This window comes from Tursiops truncatus, chromosome 1 (genome assembly GCF_011762595.2).
Source record: "Tursiops truncatus isolate mTurTru1 chromosome 1, mTurTru1.mat.Y, whole genome shotgun sequence".
In the NCBI taxonomy this organism is placed as follows: Eukaryota; Metazoa; Chordata; class Mammalia; order Artiodactyla; family Delphinidae; genus Tursiops; species Tursiops truncatus.
In genome coordinates, this window is record NC_047034.1 from 18173801 (window position 1) to 18193722 (window position 19922).

At 40.7% G+C, this 19922-nt stretch overlaps 2 protein-coding genes across 6 annotated transcripts in view; one reads left to right on the top strand and one right to left on the bottom strand.

The window, feature by feature from the left end:
* The window catches only part of IARS2 (isoleucyl-tRNA synthetase 2, mitochondrial), a 68722-nt gene extending 66368 nt beyond the window's left edge, over positions 1–2354 (top strand). For both annotated transcript variants that reach the window (XM_019920414.3, XM_073800465.1), the window contains 2 exons: positions 489–633; positions 1839–2354. In XM_019920414.3, the coding sequence (XP_019775973.1) occupies positions 489–633; positions 1839–1981 (288 nt within the window). In that variant the 3' untranslated portion in view covers positions 1982–2354. The remainder of the gene's footprint in view (positions 1–488; positions 634–1838) is intronic.
* Positions 2355–2607: 253 nt separating this feature from the next.
* The window catches only part of RAB3GAP2 (RAB3 GTPase activating non-catalytic protein subunit 2), an 89305-nt gene continuing 71990 nt past the window's right edge, over positions 2608–19922 (bottom strand). For 2 of the 4 annotated variants that reach the window (XM_073800460.1, XM_019920410.2), the window contains 10 exons: positions 19793–19899; positions 17334–17400; positions 14908–14978; positions 12400–12435; positions 11076–11150; positions 10537–10755; positions 7249–7338; positions 6826–7047; positions 5838–5996; positions 2608–5632 (listed from right to left, as the gene is read on the bottom strand). In XM_073800460.1, the coding sequence (XP_073656561.1) occupies positions 5477–5632; positions 5838–5996; positions 6826–7047; positions 7249–7338; positions 10537–10755; positions 11076–11150; positions 12400–12435; positions 14908–14978; positions 17334–17400; positions 19793–19899 (1202 nt within the window). In that variant the 3' untranslated portion in view covers positions 2608–5476. The remainder of the gene's footprint in view (positions 5633–5837; positions 5997–6825; positions 7048–7248; positions 7339–10536; positions 10756–11075; positions 11151–12399; positions 12436–14907; positions 14979–17333; positions 17401–19792; positions 19900–19922) is intronic. The other 2 variants (XM_019920411.2, XM_019920412.2) reach the window with 2 other exon arrangements.

Here is a 19922-nt window from a genome sequence, read left to right on the forward strand (position 1 = left end):
ACTGCTAAAAGCAGACCCTTGTTTAGATAGTATCTTAACCCCTCTCCTACTGTAGGAAGCATGATACAGGGAAGAAGTATGGGCTCTGAGGTGGACAGACCTGGGCTGGAACTGCAGCTGTACTATTTACTGGTCGGGAACGCCTGGCAAGTTAACCTCTCTGAGCAAGCTTCCTCACTTGTAAAATGGGGATAAAAAACACTGTAGCTGTTTTGTGATCATTACAAATACTGGTTGGACATTTAGCCATCTAGCAAAGTGAAGTGCCTGGCTTACAGTGTATTCTCAATCAATATAATTAATTAGAAGTTTTTAGTTATTACCTTTTATACTAGTAAGAATTGATTTATTTAATAGTATTAGCTCAGGAGGTAATGGTGCCAAAGGGTTCCTCACCAAACACAAGACTTGCAGCATCTCTTTTTATAACCTGTTTATGGTAACAGCTTAATTTAGATAGATAGTAACTTGCAAATGCTCGTGCCCAGATGCTACAGGCTGAGGAGACTTCCAGCACCTCTCAGCTGAATGAATTAATGATGGCGTCCCAGACAACTTTGCTCTCTCAGGAACCACGAGCAGTAACTGCAGATGTCACTGAGCTTAAAGGGACATTTCTAATCAACCTAGAAGGTAAGAAGGAGGTGAGGGTAACAGCTGTATCTGGGGAACTGAATGATAATTATAGGTCATCTCCAGCTTTGCAGTGGACTACTTGTATTCTAAAGGCACATATACACTTGGAATACGGTTTTCTATGGAAGCAGTGTCAACAATGGCCAGGTTTCAAAACTAGCTCTCAAAGTGCCGTACCTGCCGATCTTAGGAACACAGGGGTAGGGGGAGGAGAGGGAATAAGTCATTGTCACTGCATGTGAAGTCAGTCTACCTTACTTTGGTTGGCTTTTGTGCCCCCTGTCCTTTGATACTTAGTCCTGCCCAGCCCTGCTACCCTTCCCCACTGTTGAATCTAAAATTTCTTATTATGCTCACCCCAAATTAAAGTGTCATGTAGCCACTGTTAATGAAGAATCAAGGAAGTTTTATTGAACTCATTCCCACATTGATATAAGCATTTTGTAGTTATTTGTTTGATAGGGGATTTTGTCAGCTTAATTCATTCTCGTTGATGGAAAGGAGGCCGAGTAATGTTAAGAGAGAAAAACATGCAGATATTTTGGGAAAAGTGATGCTGTCTGTGCTTTTCATAATAGCTTTTAGGTACCAGCAGGAGGTGGGAGGCATCGGTTGAAATCTGAGGCCTGGCCGCATTGACCATGTAGTAGATTCTGGCTTAATTTGCTTTTCAAAATGTTAATCTACATTCTCTGTGCAATGACTAGAAAATAATTTACTTCCTTTACTGTACATTACCAGTCTGAGGTCTATTCATTGTGGAGAAGTTTTTGTTTCCTTTTGTCCAAACCAAGAAGTTTAATGTGGGGACACTGCCATTGTCAGTCTAATTTGGCTCTTTTTAAAATTCTTAAACCAGTATGTAGCTGGAGAGGCAGTGTAATTTATCAGAACTGTACCCAGATGAAGAGCTAGAAGGCCTGCTCTGCCTGAGTAGATACAGAACTCAGTGACCTGTGGAAAAATCAGTCAGTCTCTCAGGGTCTCAGATTCCTCATCTCTCCCCAGTCAGTCAGGTTGTATGAGTGAGTGAGTCCACTGTCTTGGCTGTTTATGTACAAATGTGCAAATGAAGCGGTATTTTCCAAGGCAGGAAGGAGGAAGCTTTGAAAAAGGAGCACCTGCCAACCAATTAAAAAGTAAAGAGTTGTACAAGTTCAGTGGCCTATCAGAAATACTCTTCACGTGTTTTTCTTTCATAGGTGGTGATATTCGTGAAGAGTCTTCATATAAAGTAATTGTCATGCCAACTACCAAGGAAAAATGCCCTCGCTGTTGGAAGTACACTGCTGAGTCATCAGACACACTCTGTCCGCGATGCACAGGAGTTGTGAGAGGGAAGTAATACCTCGCTGTGTTGAGGGCTTTCTGAGCAAGAACTTCCTGACAGGACTGCCTGGGGGTTTAGGTGGATTGTTCACAGCACTGCAAAGAAATCCAAGATTTAGGTAATGAGTGGAAGAGTAAGTGGTAGAGGATGAGAGTCAGAGTTAGAGCTACAAGCTTTTTCTGCAACTAAATAAAAAATGACGTGTATATATACACATGGAAAAATATACCTATGCAGATGGATCCATAATGGACTTCCTCAGAACACAGACACTGAAAATGCTTGCCTACAAACGTGGCTCAGCAGAAAATGTTTTATATTTTATCAGTCTTCTTGACTCAGTATTTAAGTTCTATAATGTCTAAAAATAAAGGCACCTGGGAAATTACTGACTGATGGTGGTGCAAAAGTTGTGAATATCCAGTAAAAAACCTGTGGTTTTGAAGGGGAATGGCAGAGGGGTGTCTCGCTTAAGAGATGACAAGAGTAATTTCATTCCGCCTTAACAGCACGCACCGACCTTTTCAGAACAGCTAGTTTTTGGGTTGCCTCGGAAGCGAAGACATCACCAAGTTTGTTATTCTCCTGTAAGAGCGGAAAGTATCTTAATACTTATATTTATAAATGTTAAGGAAACAACATGAAAGCTGAAAATTTATTTCACTAATACACATAAAAGTTCACTACAATGAACAGACACAGAAAATAGCAGTATATACAGAATTTGACTACTTACAATACATTACAGTAGATAATAGGGCATTTTATAAACAATTCAGTACTGGATTAAAATCTTTCCAAGGATGGTTAATTCTGTTTAGCAGAAATACAGCAAATCCATTCCTGTCAGGGTGAGAGAGGGCTTTCACTGTTGCTGTTGAGTACTTTAAAAATATTTGTCTCTTGTAAGTGAAATGAACCACAGCAACTGCTAAGAGAACTTATTATTCCATGTATGCTTAGTGTTATTAAATCTGAGTTTTCTGTGATTTTAAACTGTAATCAATTTCTTTTTTAAAGAAAGCAATTTAAATTGGACAGTGTTTACTTCAACCTTAGTTTAATTTTTATAACAAAGGTGAAACACTTTTCTCCATACCTCATTTTTCTTTTTGCAAAAGCATGAACCATTTAGAAGCTTGGTGTGCTATATTCCTCTTCATTTGCATTTATCCTGTCTCTTCTAGTTCTACATCTAAATACAACCTGTAATGTAGAATTTATGATTATTTGAACGCTTTTGTTTTCCTTTGCATTATACAACAGAATTTAACAAGGTATAAAATGCCTATTTAATGTTCATGAGGAAAGGTGTATTGGGGGGGTTGGCCGTGGGAGTAGATCTAAGAAAACACTACTCGCTGGTTATTGGTTTCCCACCAATAACTGCAGTATGTGCAACATACCTGTTTCAGAAACTGTCCATTCTGTATCGTTATTTGTGGCTCTTCATGGTTACACAATGCATACACAGGTATTTATTTTCCTTTCCTCTATCAGATTTATTTTAAAAGCCCTTAATGAAGTAGTAAAATATTTAACTGCTTGTTTTAATCATACAACTGAGAATTCAATTTTAAAATTCTTTGAATGGCAAAGTTTAGGATTATAAATCTTAACTAGAGACTCAATGCTTTGTTATGGTTCTAGGAGCCATATTTCAGCTGATTAATATTCTCAACAATCCCCAAATTTGATTACATGTCCTACTAGAATAAGTTCAGCCAGTTTTATTATCTAAAATGCTTATTAGATACCCTCTCCCCCAAAAGTGATAATGGAATCAAAGTGACTGATTTATTAATCTTTAAAAACGCCTGTAATTCCAAGTTTCTTTGACCAGCCTCCAAGGTTCATAACTACTTTCAGAGTATTTAGAAAAGTCACAGAAAGAACTAATCTTTCAGAATGCACGCAAGTGACTATATAGAGCTAGACATGTTTACGAGAAATCATATAAATGTGTCTGGATGGGGCAGCAGAGATCCCAGCAGAGGCTGAGAGGCTAGACCAGCCCGAGGTCGTTTTCAGTGTTTCTATTGCAGCGTGTGCCTCAATCAGACATACAAGGCCCTCACCCCACGTCCTCAAGACATCTGAAAAATTAATCTTTCAAGATTTTATCGACAAATGAAACAGTAATTATTAAGTTTTAGACAGTTCTTATTTGGATGTGATCTCTTAGTTAAAAAGAATTTACACTGGGATATCCTCAAACATCAGACTTTTCCTTTATGTTCCTGATTAACGCCTCAAATTTGTACAATTGCGAGAGTTGGCTTCTTCCTAAGGAAGTGAAGAACAAACTTCTGTATCACAACGAGTTGCTACGAATAACAGCTGTGATCCAGGACATGTCAGTACTCACACTGTATGGCTACATTCCAAAGATTTACCATAATAAATACTTGGTGTTATTTGTACAGCTCTTTACAGAGTTTTGGTTTACAGTTTTTTGGTTAATTTGGTTTTAATCAACAAATGATTATTCAGCACTTGGACTGCTCTAGGCACTGTAGGGTACAAAATTAGTTGTATTTATCCTCTCAAGCCAGCTGTGAGGTAGGTTCGCTAAAGCTGTAGTATCATCACTAAGCATTTTCTGTATTGTTCTTAAGAACAGGTAACATTACCAAGTCCCAGAAGCAGACACCTCAAAACACTCGTAGGAAAAATAACGTTGGACCTTAGATTTTTAGCATCTTTGCCCCTTTTTTTTAAACGTAAGTTTTACAAGATAATACATTTTTACAATTACCTGATGTGGATACAGCTTTGAATCTTGGCAAAAAGCAAATCTTAACTTGCATTTTAATTAATTTTGCTGTGTTGCTTGCATCTTAGATTCTGTTTTGGCAAGTACAGCAGGTTAAGGGTTCCATTTAGTGTCCATTCTGATGAATATATGATCTTGAACCCATTATTCCGCCACAGGCAGGGTCATCCTCCTCTGATGGCAACAGCATAACCTCTGGGAAAGAAACCTGTCAGCATCCAGAGCTCCAGGGGGCAGTGCCCCAGTACGGGACCAAGCATGGTAACAAAAGCGTTTTCCCAACATTTACTAAAGAGGAAGTGGTGTACTTCTCTCATGTAACTGGTGGGGACTATACATGAACACGTTTAAATTTAATTACAATAACGTTTTGAGTACGAAATATAGAATGTTATAATAAGAACATAATCTGTAAATTATAACCAGTTTTAAATAGCAAAGTTTAACAATAAAGCTACTTAAGTGCTTGAATTAAAAATAAACAGTCAAACATCTGCAAGAAGAGTTAATAGTATAGTTGATACTTGTTCATATTTTATCATCAGTATTAACCAAAGGAGGGGAATTTAGCCAAGACTGCACTTTTTAAAAGTAATAATGTATTTTTATTTATTTTACAAAAGGAAAAAAACCATATTCCCTCCATAAAATTCCAGATCTTACTGTGTAAAATAACCATGCACTAATTCATATTATAGTCACACAATTTTAGACTGTTTACAGTAGATAAAGTGTCATAAAGGAGGAATAGCTATGGCTTCCACAGCTTCAGTGAGGTGCAAGGCTAAACTATACTGCCCGTGGTTTTCTGGTAAAAGCTCAATTACTTTATTTACTAGTTTAGCTGTTGTTGCAATTGGCACTTCTGTGTTTTGAAGATCCTGGGGGCTCTGCAAATGGGACACAAAAATAACCCGTCAGTTACATACAACTGAATCATCTTACTTGAACTTAAGCATTAGCCAGAGAGTAATTTCCCAATAAAAATGCTTTTCTTCAGAACTAAGTAGATTAAACTTAAATTTTTCCTCTACTGAAAATGCACATGAAAAAACATCCAGTGACCTGCTGACTCCTCTCACTGCCGGCACTTACCATGGCCTTCAGCCAGGTGCACAGCGTCGGGGGCAGCCTGGCAAGTAGCTCCAGCCCCTCCCTCGTCTGCGTGCGCAGCACCGCGTGCGCCAGCCGCTGCCCTATCAGCACCAGCAGCTGCGAGGCCAGGACCTCTTTGTCCTGAACCTGGAGGATGGCCTGTGGAGATGAACGTGAACAAACAGATGCAAAAGCTAACAGCTGGGCTTCCTTTAGGAAAGGCACCCCCCGTGCCTAGTTCGGTGCCTAGGAGAGGCTACTTCATTTCTGAGGTATGGCCATTTATACAACCAAAAGAAAGCCCAATTCAAACAGCATTTAAACCCCAAATTTCTTCTCATCACCTGACTTTGGCCGCCTCTTATCTCCTAATTTTTCAGTTCAGCATGACTACAGGAGTCATTTTCAAGCTTTAGGCAAAAGAAGGGATTATATTAAATCATGTCGTGACTAACCGTGGGCTATGAGACCTCCTGTGACCTGGTCCCTGACCTCAGACCTCGTGTTCTTTCTGCCTCTAGCAGTAAGAGGCAGAAAACCTCCCCCTGGTTTTCTGAGTGGCTGGGCTGCTTCTTATCCTTGGGGGCTCGGCTCTCATGTCACCTCTGACCACCCTTTTATACTTCTGTTTATTCACATGGTCTTGTGAATTTTCTTCGCAGCATTTACCACTCAGTACAGAATTGAGCATGCTTCTCTGCTCCTACGAGTAGACTGTGGATTCTGAGGAAGGCACCCTGTCTGTTTTGTTTATGGCTCTGTCCCTCTGCATGAAACAGGCCCGGCATACGGCAGGAGTTACACTAAACATTGACCAGAAACAGGAATCTGATTAGTTTTTTATTTTAATTCTCTTCACGTTTTGTGCCTAGAAGTTCTAACAAAAGAAGGAAAAGCAAAAAGCTTTATTGGCAACTTTACTGATTCTTTACTCGAGCTATCAATTTTAAAACTTGAGCCCAAATGACATTCACCGGGTGATTATTACCTCTTCTCCTAAGTGGTCAGCTCCATAGCTGTAGAGTTCCCCCACATAATGCCTCCTAACAACATCTTCACTAACTTGAAGGTGATGGGCCAGATCCAGGGCCAGCACTGGCCAATCTTGGTCTTTCCCCAAAAGAGTGGTCATTGCCTCTTCTGAGGAGCCTTTGTCCTTCGTGACTGCATGTCGGGCCTGGACAGCTGCACTGACGACTTTCAATAAGAACTTGAAGATGGGCAAAGAAGGAGAGCAACATCTTGTTAGTATGTTTCATTAAAAAATATGCAAATCCAAGTAATCGTTGACTTTCCTGTCAATTACTGTGGCTTTTCCATTAAAATAGTTATCAAAAAAAGACACATAATTTAAAGGGAAGTTAACTCTCAAGAACACCTTAGAGGTGGTCATCCCAATAACTGTAATTACCTGCTGTCGTACAGAAATAAAATTTGCATCCATTTCTCCACTAGGTAATAACTGAATTGAAGTTAGATCTTTGAAAAATGCGTTTTTCCCCTAAAGAGAAAGAAGAGACCAAGAAAACTGATGAGTATGAACTGTTACTAAGGTGAAAAAAAGATTTAAAAACGAAGTCATTTAATCGAATAACTTTGATTTTTTTTGTCTTTGAACAATAACAATTCTATTCATTTAATTTTTATAACTATTATCTAGCGTGCGGTAGGCAGCCTTTAGGGTGGGCCGCGGTGGTCCCCTCCTCCTGGTACCCGTGCCTTGTGTAATCCCATTCCCCCAAGGGGGTGCTGGTGACTCACTGCTAGTGAGCAGAATTAGGCAGAGATGAGGCAGGTTACTTGCAGGATCAGGTAACAAAAGCACTGTGCCTTCTGCCCTAGGAGCTCATAATCACTCTCACTTACTCAGAGGGCTGCTGTGCCGTGAGCTGCCCTACGGAGTCACGCGTGTGGCAAGGAGCTGAATCCCGCTGGTAGTCGTGTAAGCCTGGAAGTGGATCCCCAATCCCGCCCCTGGTGGAGCCCAGAGGTGAGACCGCAACCCTGGCTGACACCCCAGCTGCAGACCTGCGAGAGACCTGGGGCCAGAGCCACCTGAACAAGACTCACACATGCTACTCATTTGCTGTTTCCAGCCACTAAGTTTGGGGATCATTTGTTGTGCAATAATTGATAACTAGCACATAGTATATACTCTGCATCCTCTTAAAAACACTTGTTGAACTGTTTAAAAACATTTGTTTCAGAGAACAGATCTGTTTCCGAAGAGCCAAAAAGGAATATCAGGAAATAGGATTTCAGAAGTCCCCAGGAAGGAAATGTAATACAGAGCAAAGAGCTGGAAGACCCAGGCTCTAGTCCCAGGCCCACCCCTTCCAAACAGGTCACCTTGGACAAATGACCCCACCATCCTGGGCTGCAGTTTTTTCAGGTCATGCCAGATATCACCTAAGGTACTTTCTAGACCTAATCTATGATTGCAGGTCAGCTGGTGTGACCGCCAAGTAGGGTGAAGCCACTCATCCTTTAGTGGTGAGAGACACCAGACTTCCAACGGCAACCCACCACATGTGGACATCACCGTTTGGAAGTTTTCCCACACACTCACCCACAGTCTGTTACTCTATAGTTTCTACCCGGAGGTCTTAGATATCAGGGTCTACTCTACACCAGAGCCTTTGGATTGGGAATATGTGTGCACGTTTATTATTTACTACGTTCCAGACACAAAGTACTTCATGTTGAGTATGTCATTTAACCCTCATGACAACCATGAGGTAGGCACTAGAATAATCACGCTCAGGCTAGGAGAACTGAAATAACTCTAGCCGGTAAATGGCAGAGGTGGGATTCCGTTTCACCTGCCAAAACACACTGCTTTGGTATTTGCACATGAGAGTCACACAGCTGTCTCAGGCCATCCCAGCATGATCTGGGTTGAGACTAACATCACCACTGTGCTTGTCCAATTCTGGACATGTTCTGGTTTCTAAAAGTAACTTTTTGAGGGGAATACTGAGCTAGGTACTTTATTTTGGTTGCTTTAAAACAAAACAAAACAAAAAAAACTTTTAAGTACTTATGGAAATAAATTTCTTAAAACATACTATTTCTGCTTATATATACTCTCAGATTCAACACTTCCAAACCACTGTAAATGGGCTTCCTTGTAAATGGCATGCCCAGTCTCCCAAACTTGAAACTGGATTTAATTTTAATCCCCTCTGCTTCAGCGCTGAACCTAGCGTGTCCTCAGGTTACTGACTCCTGGAAATCCCTTCATGATCTGTATTATTCTCCCCAGTCCACATCCTCACCAACTCCTGATTCCCAGTGGTTTCCCAGACTCTACTCACCACGCCCTCCCATCCCTTCTGCAGACCTCTGTCATGTACCTTCTCTTTATCACCTCCTTACTTATGAATGCATTAAACATTTATTGGGCTCCTGTTATGTGGCCAGCATGGCACATAGACATGGGGATATGGCAAAGAGGTGGTCAGTTCAGGAAATGTAGACAAAGACTTTGAAGCGAAGGTGACACTTAAGTAATAAATGAATAACGAATAGGAGCTGACCATACAGAATAGTTGCCTGTGAAAATGGAACGATACAAACACGACAAGAGATGATAAGAATGTCTGCCTTCTCTGAGGGGTGGGGGGTAGTGAACAGTGGCTAGAGCACAAGGTAAGAGAGGAATGGACGGCAGAAAAGGTAAATTATGGGGTGGGGAAGCTCCATGTTTCCCCGTGGCAGGAAATATTAATACTATGCCAGGTCTCCCGCTCTCACTCGCTGCTGCCCAAATGGACGGTGCCTTTGGGAGAAGGAACTGAGCTCTCAGCAGCGCCCTGTTCCCCCTTCTTCCAGGACGCAGTCTTCCTGGGGGAGCTCCCGGCACCAGGAGCCCGACGGGAAGCCTGCAGGTGTCCGGGGGTGCCGTGGCTGCGCAAGAGTGGGATCATCGTTTACTGACACAAGCTGGGGTGGAGAAGCCAGTTGAGGCTGTGTTTTACGTACTGGCATGAAACTAATACAACTGAATCTGTGTTTTGGGAAGAAAGCTCTGGCAGCATGGGACTGGGTGGAGGGAAACTGGAGGCTGCTGTACCACCCTAGGGGAGACAACGAGGCCTGAGCTCAGGCTACAGTGATGGAGAGCGACGGACGGAAAGGATTTAAGGAAGAACTGATAAGAATGAACTTACAGTGACTGTGGGACTTGAAGAAGGGAACTGAGCTAGCTGTCTCCAAGGTTGCTAGTTTACGCCAGGGCACAGACAGCGACATCACTCATCAACTGACCAAGCCAGCGAACTCGGGGGGAACAGCAAGTGTAGGTAAGGGGAGGTGCAGGTGAGGGCAGAGAGAGATTGTAGGAAGGAGGTATCTGCAGTCCACAGCACATGCCAAGAGAGGCGTTCAGTAGAAATACATGCCCCAAACTCTGGGGACAGGTCAGGCCTGGAGACACACAAGACACACAAGAGGGAGAAAAGGAGTGTATCCAAGAAGCATGTGCAGAATGAGAAGGGCAGATGGCTGAGAGGGCAGAACCCTGGGACACCAATATTTAAGGTAGACCAGAACAAGGAAGCCTGGCAAGGAATAGGGGACAGAGACCCCCGTGACGAATAATCCTATACAAGACACACACAAAGGGCTGAATGACTTCGATAAGACAGTCCTACTAGACCCTCAGCTCCGAGAGGCTCTCAAGTCCTCTGAGGATTACCTTACTATCAAAGAGAGAGAGTGGCTTCACGGCCTTCAGAGAGAACCTCATGACAGCGTACAGGAGGGAGCACAGGACGGAATGGTGCTCCACCAGCGGGTAGTGGATGTGCCTCTGCTCCAGCGCCAGCTCCACTATGGAGACCGGTCCTTCCACGGCCAGCCAGGCATCCTCCGTGTCCAAGACGGGCACTTGCATTTCATCCCGGCTGACGTCTGCCTGGGTGTTTTGAGAAGGGAGAACTGTGTTCAGAATTGGAGAAATAATAGTTTGCAAACATCTTAATGAGCTTACTACCAGCAGCAAAGTACAAACCCGTATTTCTCCCCACCCCTCAAGTTATAATAGTAAAAAAAAAAAAAAAAAAAAAACCCATAAAATCTAATTCTAATAAGAAACATCACTATTTTTTAGGCTTAAGTCAAAACTTAGACGTGAATCAATGAAAAATAATCTCTTTTAATAGTTCTTAAGTCCAATGACTTTCAAAATATTTGACACTTTAGAGACAGTTCAGAATGAAAATACAGCTCTTTTACCTCCATTAAAGTCTGAAGAAGATCCCAGCAACACCCAAGGAAAGATGTCATTGCTGTGTCGCTCATCCCCACGTCCTGTTTTTAAGAAGGGACATAATTAGCTCCGGCAGCAAAACTGCTAGTTTTTAATCAGAAAAATAAACAGAACACACACAAAAAACGCACCTATTCGACTGACTTTCTGCACGGAATAGACAGGTAAGAATTGAAAGTCAAGGCACTTGACTTTAATTCCTTTCTTTAGATTCAACTAATTTTAAAATTAGGCTTTAAAAAAGATGGTTTTACCCTCAACTTTTAAAAAATGTCTCTCTGTATTGGAAAGACGCAGTGTCATCGGTTAACCACAGATAGCGGGGTGGCAATCCTGCTCCCATCTGGCTCGCTGAGGCATTTGCTAGCCAAACCATCACAGTGTGCGGTAAGATTCCTCTCGTGTGTGAATCTTAAAAGTTCCAAGAAAACAGCTTGCTGTGGTTCCAGAGCATCTTTGAGGGACTGAACTGAACCCTCTGAACAAAACTAGGATCCCCAAGCCAGTGAACTAAACACCAGACTGATGCTGTGGGCAACGAATCCTTCCTGAAGGGGCCTGTCCAAGGGGCCACTGTGCTCACATGCAGTCTTTTTTTAAACCAAGAGCCAACAAATCCCTTACATCCCTAAGTAATTCGTCCTTAAGGAATACAGCACGTGTGTGTGTATGTACACACATATACGAACGGTAGTCATACAGCCACTCTCAAGAGCATACAGATGATTTCTTCAATAATGGAGATTTTTCAGGACCTAAGGGCCTATAATGGCTGGGTTCTTGTGTCCAAGTATTTATTAAGATATTTGTAATAAGAATATTTCAAAGTTTTGAGCAAACGCTAGCACTGTGAATCACTGACCTCAAATATAAGCCCCAGTATCCATGGACTGGAACGTTACTGAAGACTATTTGTACAATAGCTATTAGATAAAGGTAGATCAAACTCACTACTCATATGAATCCACTTCCATTATAAATTTCTAATTGGAAGGACAGCAAAAATACGCAGCAGTGGCCGCATGTTATCCTCCTGTCCACAGTCCAAAGTTGCAGACATCTTGGCAAACTTAGTTTCAACATACTATCTGATAATCTGGAAAGGTAAATTAAAATTGGCCATAGTTCATGACCAGTTTCCTTATTGATATACTATTCTCTTTGCATTTTTCTTATCTCCTGATGCGTCATCAAAATGGTTAAAGGCAGAGTTCATCGCCACAGTTAATAAGGTACTACATAAAGTGCAAAATTAACAACTACACGTCTAGTTAAGGGAGATTCACTTACCCTTCGGCATAACCTATCCTTTGGTGCTTTTCCAACCTGAGACAAGAGGACATAAGATGCTGCATTTAATTAATAATTTAAATCAAAAGGCATTACCATGGTACAGGAAGTAGAAAGTAACCAAATTTAAAAAATGTAAACGCAGCTATGAATAAAGGCAGTACTAATTTCATCAATTAAACATTGGTTCTACTCATTTATAACATAACGCAACTAATTTTGTGGTGGAACTTAAAAATATACTACGAAAAATACACTGGGCTCACAAATAACCCTTTTCAAAAATACTTATTTTTGAACTATTAAATAAGAAAAACTCCAAAAATCTGGTTCCCACTTTGCATAATCAGATTACTGCACTACCTTAAAACCTAGAACCAAACTCAAGGCTACGAATAAGCAGCAGCTAAGAATTCTGCTAGTTGATGAAGACACACAATACGAACCTTTAAATGGTCAGAAAGAAGGAAGAAACGTCTAAAGCAGACAGAAGTTATATTCCTGGCTCAGAAAATCAGCTGGTGTCCTTATTCAGTAAGTAATTAGTGAGATTCAACTGTATACTTTATACAGGGTAATAAGTGGGAGATAAAGGTTCTGCCCTTCAGGAACATTACCTGATAAGACAATTCACAGGAAACAGTGAAAATGAAAAGGACAACAGACTCTTCGCCTCATTACCTCTCACTGCGATTACTGCAGTGGCCTTCAACCCCAATTTCAACATACTTCACTCTGTTGCCAGAATCGTTTTTTAAAGATGCAAATCTGAACATATCATTCCGCTGCTTAAAACTGCCCCAATGTCTTCAAGACAAAAATGACAGCTACCATTTACTGCGCCCTCACTAGCTGTGCCAGGCGCGATGCTAAGTAGTTTACACATGTTAGAAAACCCCAGATCCAGAGCCCACACAGAAGTTCTCCACGGTTGGCTTCCTGCTCCTTTCTATAGCCTGTACTTCAACCAATCAAAGCTACTTGCAGCTCTCTGAATCCAACATGCTGTCTCCCATCTCCAGGACTTTTTGCTGGAAACATTTGCTCCTCACCCACTTTTTACTGATTCATATATACTCATCTTCCAAAATTCAGCCCAGAAGCCTTCCCTTGTCATTTACTTCCTCTTCCGAGTTCCAAGAGCACCCTGTTGTCTGTTTACCATCTTTCTGATTGTGGGTTCTTTGAGGGCAGGGGCTGTGACTTTTATCTCTGCAACCACAGAACCTAGCACAGTCCTTGGCACATAAGAGACACTTATAATAAATATTTGTTGAATGAATGATCCTAAACTCTCTGCTTCCTTGTTCAGGACTGCTTAAACCCCGAGTTTTGAGGGTCAGATGGGACAGTGGGTATAGAATGCTGAACATCTGTACACGGTAACACAAACATAGAAAAGGCTTTGTATTATTAGTCTCTCAAGACGGTGGTCAGAGGTGAAATAGAACAATACCATAAAGGCCAAAAGGAGTGTGTTTCAAGAAAGAAGCAGGTAAGTGGGCAAGAAAGATGAGCGCACAGGAAACAGATTTAACTACACAAAAAGGTTACCAATGATTTCAAAGCACTTTCTAGAGGAGCATGGCCTATAGGGGGTCTGAGCTGGAGTGCTGTTTTCCATTTAGGAATGTCTGTCATTGTACATTTCAAAGAACATGTTGTCATTATAGCGGTAGTTCTCCTGACATCCACTTAACTGCTGCCAGAGTAACTGACATTCTCAGCTGGCCCGTAAAGCACACTGACAAGGGCCCTGGCCACACTGCTTGAGGCCCAAAGGCTCCCCTCCAGTACACCAGCAGCTTCTCCCACCGGTTGAGTTATAGGCTTACCTGTTAGGTTTGTTGCCAAATCTACTTATGCTGGTTGTACATACTGTAATTAAGTCACTGATGAAATATGAACGAGGAAAAAAGGGAGTTCTTTATGTGAATACTGTGTTGACCCCTTTAAAAAGATTTATGGAGGAGAGTAGCTAACTCCTAGGGCTACTGGATTAGATACAGAGGAAACAACTACAAAACTAGGGGATAAATTATAAAAATCTAAAGATTTTGCACTCAGATTGCATCATAGCTTTAAAGAAACAGGATCTAGAAATCACAGGCAATGCTTTATGGGTGAGGTTAATGTAGGAAAACCTAAGTAAAATTGCAATCGACCCTATTCAGAGAAAATATCTTGGCCCTACATCCAAAGATTGGCGAGGAATTGTGCATTTGTATGCTTTAATTTAAAATAAAGTGCAAATCCTTGCTTGAATCGACCTCTGGTCTTAATCACTTGGGTTAAGAGGCTTTTACAGGACATTACTCTCTTTCAAGGATTTGGGCTCTTCAAGTCATCATCATCAAAAGGCCAGCACAGCTGAGCACAAATAAAATGTAATGTCAAATAAAAAACAGTCTAACAAGGCTTAATGTAAATAATCTTTCTTATATCAGTCAATTATTAAGGGAGCCAAATAAACAAGAAGTCGGTACAGGAAATTTACAATTACCTTACCTTATCCATCAAGTACGTAGCAGCAGAAAACCTTTTAACTAAAAATGTGTTCCACATCATCAGTGCGATGCCTGGACAACAAGTAAAGTAAAGCAGTGACCAGAATGCTTCTATATTTTCTCTTTCATCATATATAACAAATTGCTGTCTTCCTTAAGCTTATAAAACTATCTGGGCTATTTATTTAGATATTATTTCTTATATCTTATGTAATAAAATTAATAAAAACCTTTATCTTTAATAAAAATCAGAACTGGGCCGTGTGAGAGGATATCCAAATGGCCAATAAGCATAAGAAAAGACTATGTCATTAGTCATGAGAGAAACAGAGATTAAAACTACACAGAGATAGCTTTACACAACCAACAGAAAGGCTAAAATTTTTTTATATGACAACACCAAGTGTTGACGAGGATGTGGAAACAATGAGAATGCTCATACACTGCTGGGGGGATAATAAATTGGTAAAACCACTTGGAAAAGTACTTGGCAGTATCTACCTAAGCTAAGTATGTCTACCGTGTGACCCAGCAATTCCACTGCAGAAACAGTCACAAAAACGTGTAGAAGAGAGGCAAGGACAGCCTTATGCATAACAGCCAAACACTGGAAACAACCTCAATGGAGTTTTCTAATATGTGACCACTAAATAAACTGATATACAAAAAAAGTATTAAAAAGCAAAACAAAATACAAAAAAACTATTTTTAAAAAACTCAACCAAACAAAAAATCTGGGCTTTACATGTCCATATACAATAAACTGTGGCACTGATATTAAATTTCTGTAACAGCCGACAGGCAGTGTAAACATGACATTTCACATGCTGTATTATTACCCACACAGCTGGTTCTGTATCTAGGAGTGAGGTCCTGCAGAGGAAGCCAGGAAGCTTACTCAATGTGCAAATTGGGTAAAGTTTTTTTTTTAATTGAAGTATAGTTGATTTACAATGTTGTGTTAGTTTCAGGTGTACAGCAAAGTGATTCAGATGTATATATTCCTTTTCAGATTCTTTTTCCTTATAGGTTATTACAAAATATTGAGTATAGTTCCCTGTGCTATATAGTAGGTCCTTGTTGGTTATCTATTTTATATAGTAGTGTGTATATGTTAATCCCCAACTCCTAATTTATCCCTCCCCTAACAAATTAGGTAAAGTTCTAACTTGAAGAAACACCATTCTTTCAGTAAGGATAGAATATTCTAGAGACAATATTTTCCAAATGAGCCACTTTAAATCGTTTGTTTTCGCCTTTGGAAGAAAGTAAGAGCTAAGATATGAACATATAAAATAAATTTTAAGTTCTTATCATGTAAAATGAGACATTTTAGAATTTCTGCAATTTGACCTCATACCACCTGCAACAAGGTGTTACAGGAGAGGAAATAAGTAGCTTCTCTAGAATGTAACACAGAGACATAAAGGTGATAGATACCTCCCCTTACCTGGACCCAAACCTAGTCTCACCACTTAGTATTTTATTAACTTCCTATCTTAGTATCTGACTAGCCTAGTACTGAGCTCCTCGATTAATTCATAGGGAATCTAATCTATCTATTAAATGGAACCAGCAATCTGGTGACAATTTTTCTACAATAATTTGTAACATTTTTTTCAAGGAGACATCAGCAGTCCCCGTGGTACAGCAGCCAATGGAGAATATTCATGTTTATCAAAAGAAGCACAAGGTGGAAGGGATAAATTAGGAATTTGGGATTAGCAGATACAAACTATACTATATATAAAATAGATAAACAACATGGTCCTACTGTATAGCACAGGGAACTATATTCAATATCCTATAATAAACCATAATGGAAAAGAATATGAAAAAGAACATATATGTGTATAACTGAATCACTTTGCTGTATACCAGAAACTAATACAACATTGTAAATCAACTATATTTCAATAAAAGCGTTTTTTTTAATTGATGCAGATACTGACACAGACAATTCATTTTGTAAACAAATGAAATAAACTTAGATTATTGATAAATACAAAAAAAAATGGAGAAGAAGCAGCACAAAGTAGTTTGTAGGGTACATTATTATTAGGCTTTGGCTATCTAACTTTTTCATCAGGAATTACAGTCCTGAGCAGACCATTCTTCTTATCTACCTGTGAACTACAGAGGGAATCAATAATTCATTCATAATATTCTCCTTACTTACACCTAGGAATAGTCATCAGTGTGGGAAACTGATTGGTGGGGAGAGAAGGTGATAATTAGTGCCAGCCCCCTCCCCCTTTGGGGACAGCCTTTTTTCAAGCAGTTAAAACAGCCAGTACTTTGCATACAGCAATACACAGTAATGTGTTAGGTGGCAGGACTGTCAAGGAAAATTTTAACAGGATGTGAATTTAAGAGACTTGGCTCTTTGGAATGAAACAGTTACGTTTTTAACACCTGTTTACTTACCATTCTGAACATGTGCATTAAGAATGTGCTCCAAGTGTTCTATTGACCTAACAAAAAAAAGTGCTTCCTTACATAGAGGGAGCAAAAAGAGAGAAAAAAGATATTATTTAATAGGTGTTTCAAATACAAACGGAGACTTCTTACGTAAATTTCCACATAAAGTTACCCAAGAATGTTATACTAAGAACACAGAATTATTAGGGAAGAAGTAATTTTGCATAAGATAATGTTAATGGTCGCTCTTAAATTTACATCATCTATATAATGATTGATTCCTAGGACATCTGATTCAAAATTTACTGTGGTTTGTACACCATAGCAGTATTCTCTCCAATAAATACTTGAATTTCACACAGATATGAAAACAATAGGTTTACTTTCTTTGCAAATATCATTCATTCTTCAACAAATGTTTATTGAGCAACTACTATGCACCCGTCTGCTGGAGGCACCAGAGATACTGTCATGAACAGAACAGAACCAAATCCTTGCCCTCCCTGAGGTTATGCTCTAGTGAGGGCGCTAGATAATAAATATGATAAGTAAATTACATAGGTTGTTAGTAATAAGTGCCAAAGAGAAAACATTAAAGCAGTAAAGGGAAATAGGAAATAGCAGAGGGGATGTTGGAAATTCAACTACTTTTAATCAAGGTAGTTTACGTATGAAAACGCAAATATGGTATGTAAAACTGATGAAATTATCTGAATGTTTGCTAAATAAATTTGTGGCCTGGGGGACTTCCCTGGTGGCGCAGTGGTTGGGAGTCCGCCTGCCAATGCAGGGGTCACGGGTTTGGGCCCTGGTCCGGGAAGATCCCACATGCCGCGGAGCAACTAGGCCCGTGTGCCACAACTACTGAGCCTGCGCTCTAGAGCCCGCAAGCCACAACTGCTGAGCCCTCGTGCCACAACTACTGAAGCCCGTGCACCTGGAGCCCATGCTCCGCAACAAGAGAAGCCACAACAATGAGAAACCCGTGCACAGCAACGAAGACCTGACACAGCCATAAATAAATTAATTTTTAAAAAATGTGTGGCCTGTACAATATTAAACACATCACCTTTGCTAATACGTGTCAGAAGTTCCCCACAAGTAATTTTGACTGTTTTGAGCCTAATAAAGCTGTGTGTGTAAAATGGTGGAATCGGGATAGGGGCTGCTGAATGGGACAAGGAGATAAATACTTAACAGGAAAAGAACAAACAAGAAAAATGACCACTAAACAAACATTTTAAACTGACCACTTATTTTAAACGTTAGACCTGAATCTGGAATTAATTCATTCAGATTTTAGAAACTACTGTGTCTCTGTTCTGGTCCTAACGTTCTTTTCTCATGCGGGAAAAGTATCCTGTATAGGAGGAGCCTGAATACGTCCACCATTCAGGCCGCAGGGCAGTCAACCGAAGACGGCGACGGGAGGCGTATCAAGAGGCCCCCTACCCTAAAATCATCTTTTGGTCAAAGTTTAACTGATCAAAGACGATTACTTTGTTTCAAGCACTTACTTTTAAAATGTCTTCCTTTAATATGAAAGAGATTACATGTTCAAGACAACATTTTTCTCAGAGGAAGGAAAACTATTGTTATCATTAATGTATTAGTGTGAATTAGTTCATCAATGAGATTCTTCTTCAAAAGTACAACCTGATATAAGGACAATAAAGGAAAGAATTTTGATTTGAGAAGGTTAATTTACCAGAGTACTGACTAAGGAAGCCTATGTGAACGACTGTGCAGCAAAGAGAAATACATGTCATGTGTTTTTACATCTTATCTTATCCTGGTGTCAACCCTGAAGGACTGGCACCATCATTAAAAAAGGGTGCGAGCAAAAAACAAGGTTCAGTGACTGGGCCAAACCCAGACACCTGTCTGGAGTCATCAAGTCCAGGCCTCCAGCCTCCAGGCCTCGGGCCTCTCCCTGCACCGCTTCCAGACTGAGAATGCCTGCGAGCGAGGGCGGCTGCTGGAAGGGGCAGAGAGCGATGCCCAAGCGGAGAGTCAGGCTGGCATCAGAGTCTTCACTCTGGTTTTTATCATGATGACTACAGTACAATACGAAGAACTGTCTATAGGTAGATGCTATCTCACACAGACAGTCCAAAGGAAATAAAAAATACACTCATCACAGTTTAACCAGGAGTAGGGCAAAACACGCTGGCGTTAGAGAAGCTTAGGCATGAATCCTGGCCCGACTCAGGCAAGGAACCTGACTCCTCCGAGCCAGTTTTCTCTTCTCTAGAGTGGGGATAATGATGACACCCACACTTCACAGGTTTACGGTGAGGATTTTGAGAGAGGGTGTATGAAAAGGGCCTGGCACAGCTCCTGGTATGGAGACATTCCAAAGGGGAAGAAGCCAGTGTTTGTAAGTGACTGATGGAAACAGTCCCACGTACGTACAGCATGAGCACAAAACAGAACCAACACTAAAGTGGTGACAAGAGTCGTACCTCCGGATCTTTATTCCACTGAACAACGTACTCCCAGCAGCAATGGGCGTGCAGCACGTCCAGCTCGAGGCTACACGGAAACTGCTTGTAGGCCAAATGCAGCAGGTCTGAAAGTCAGAGGAGAGCGATG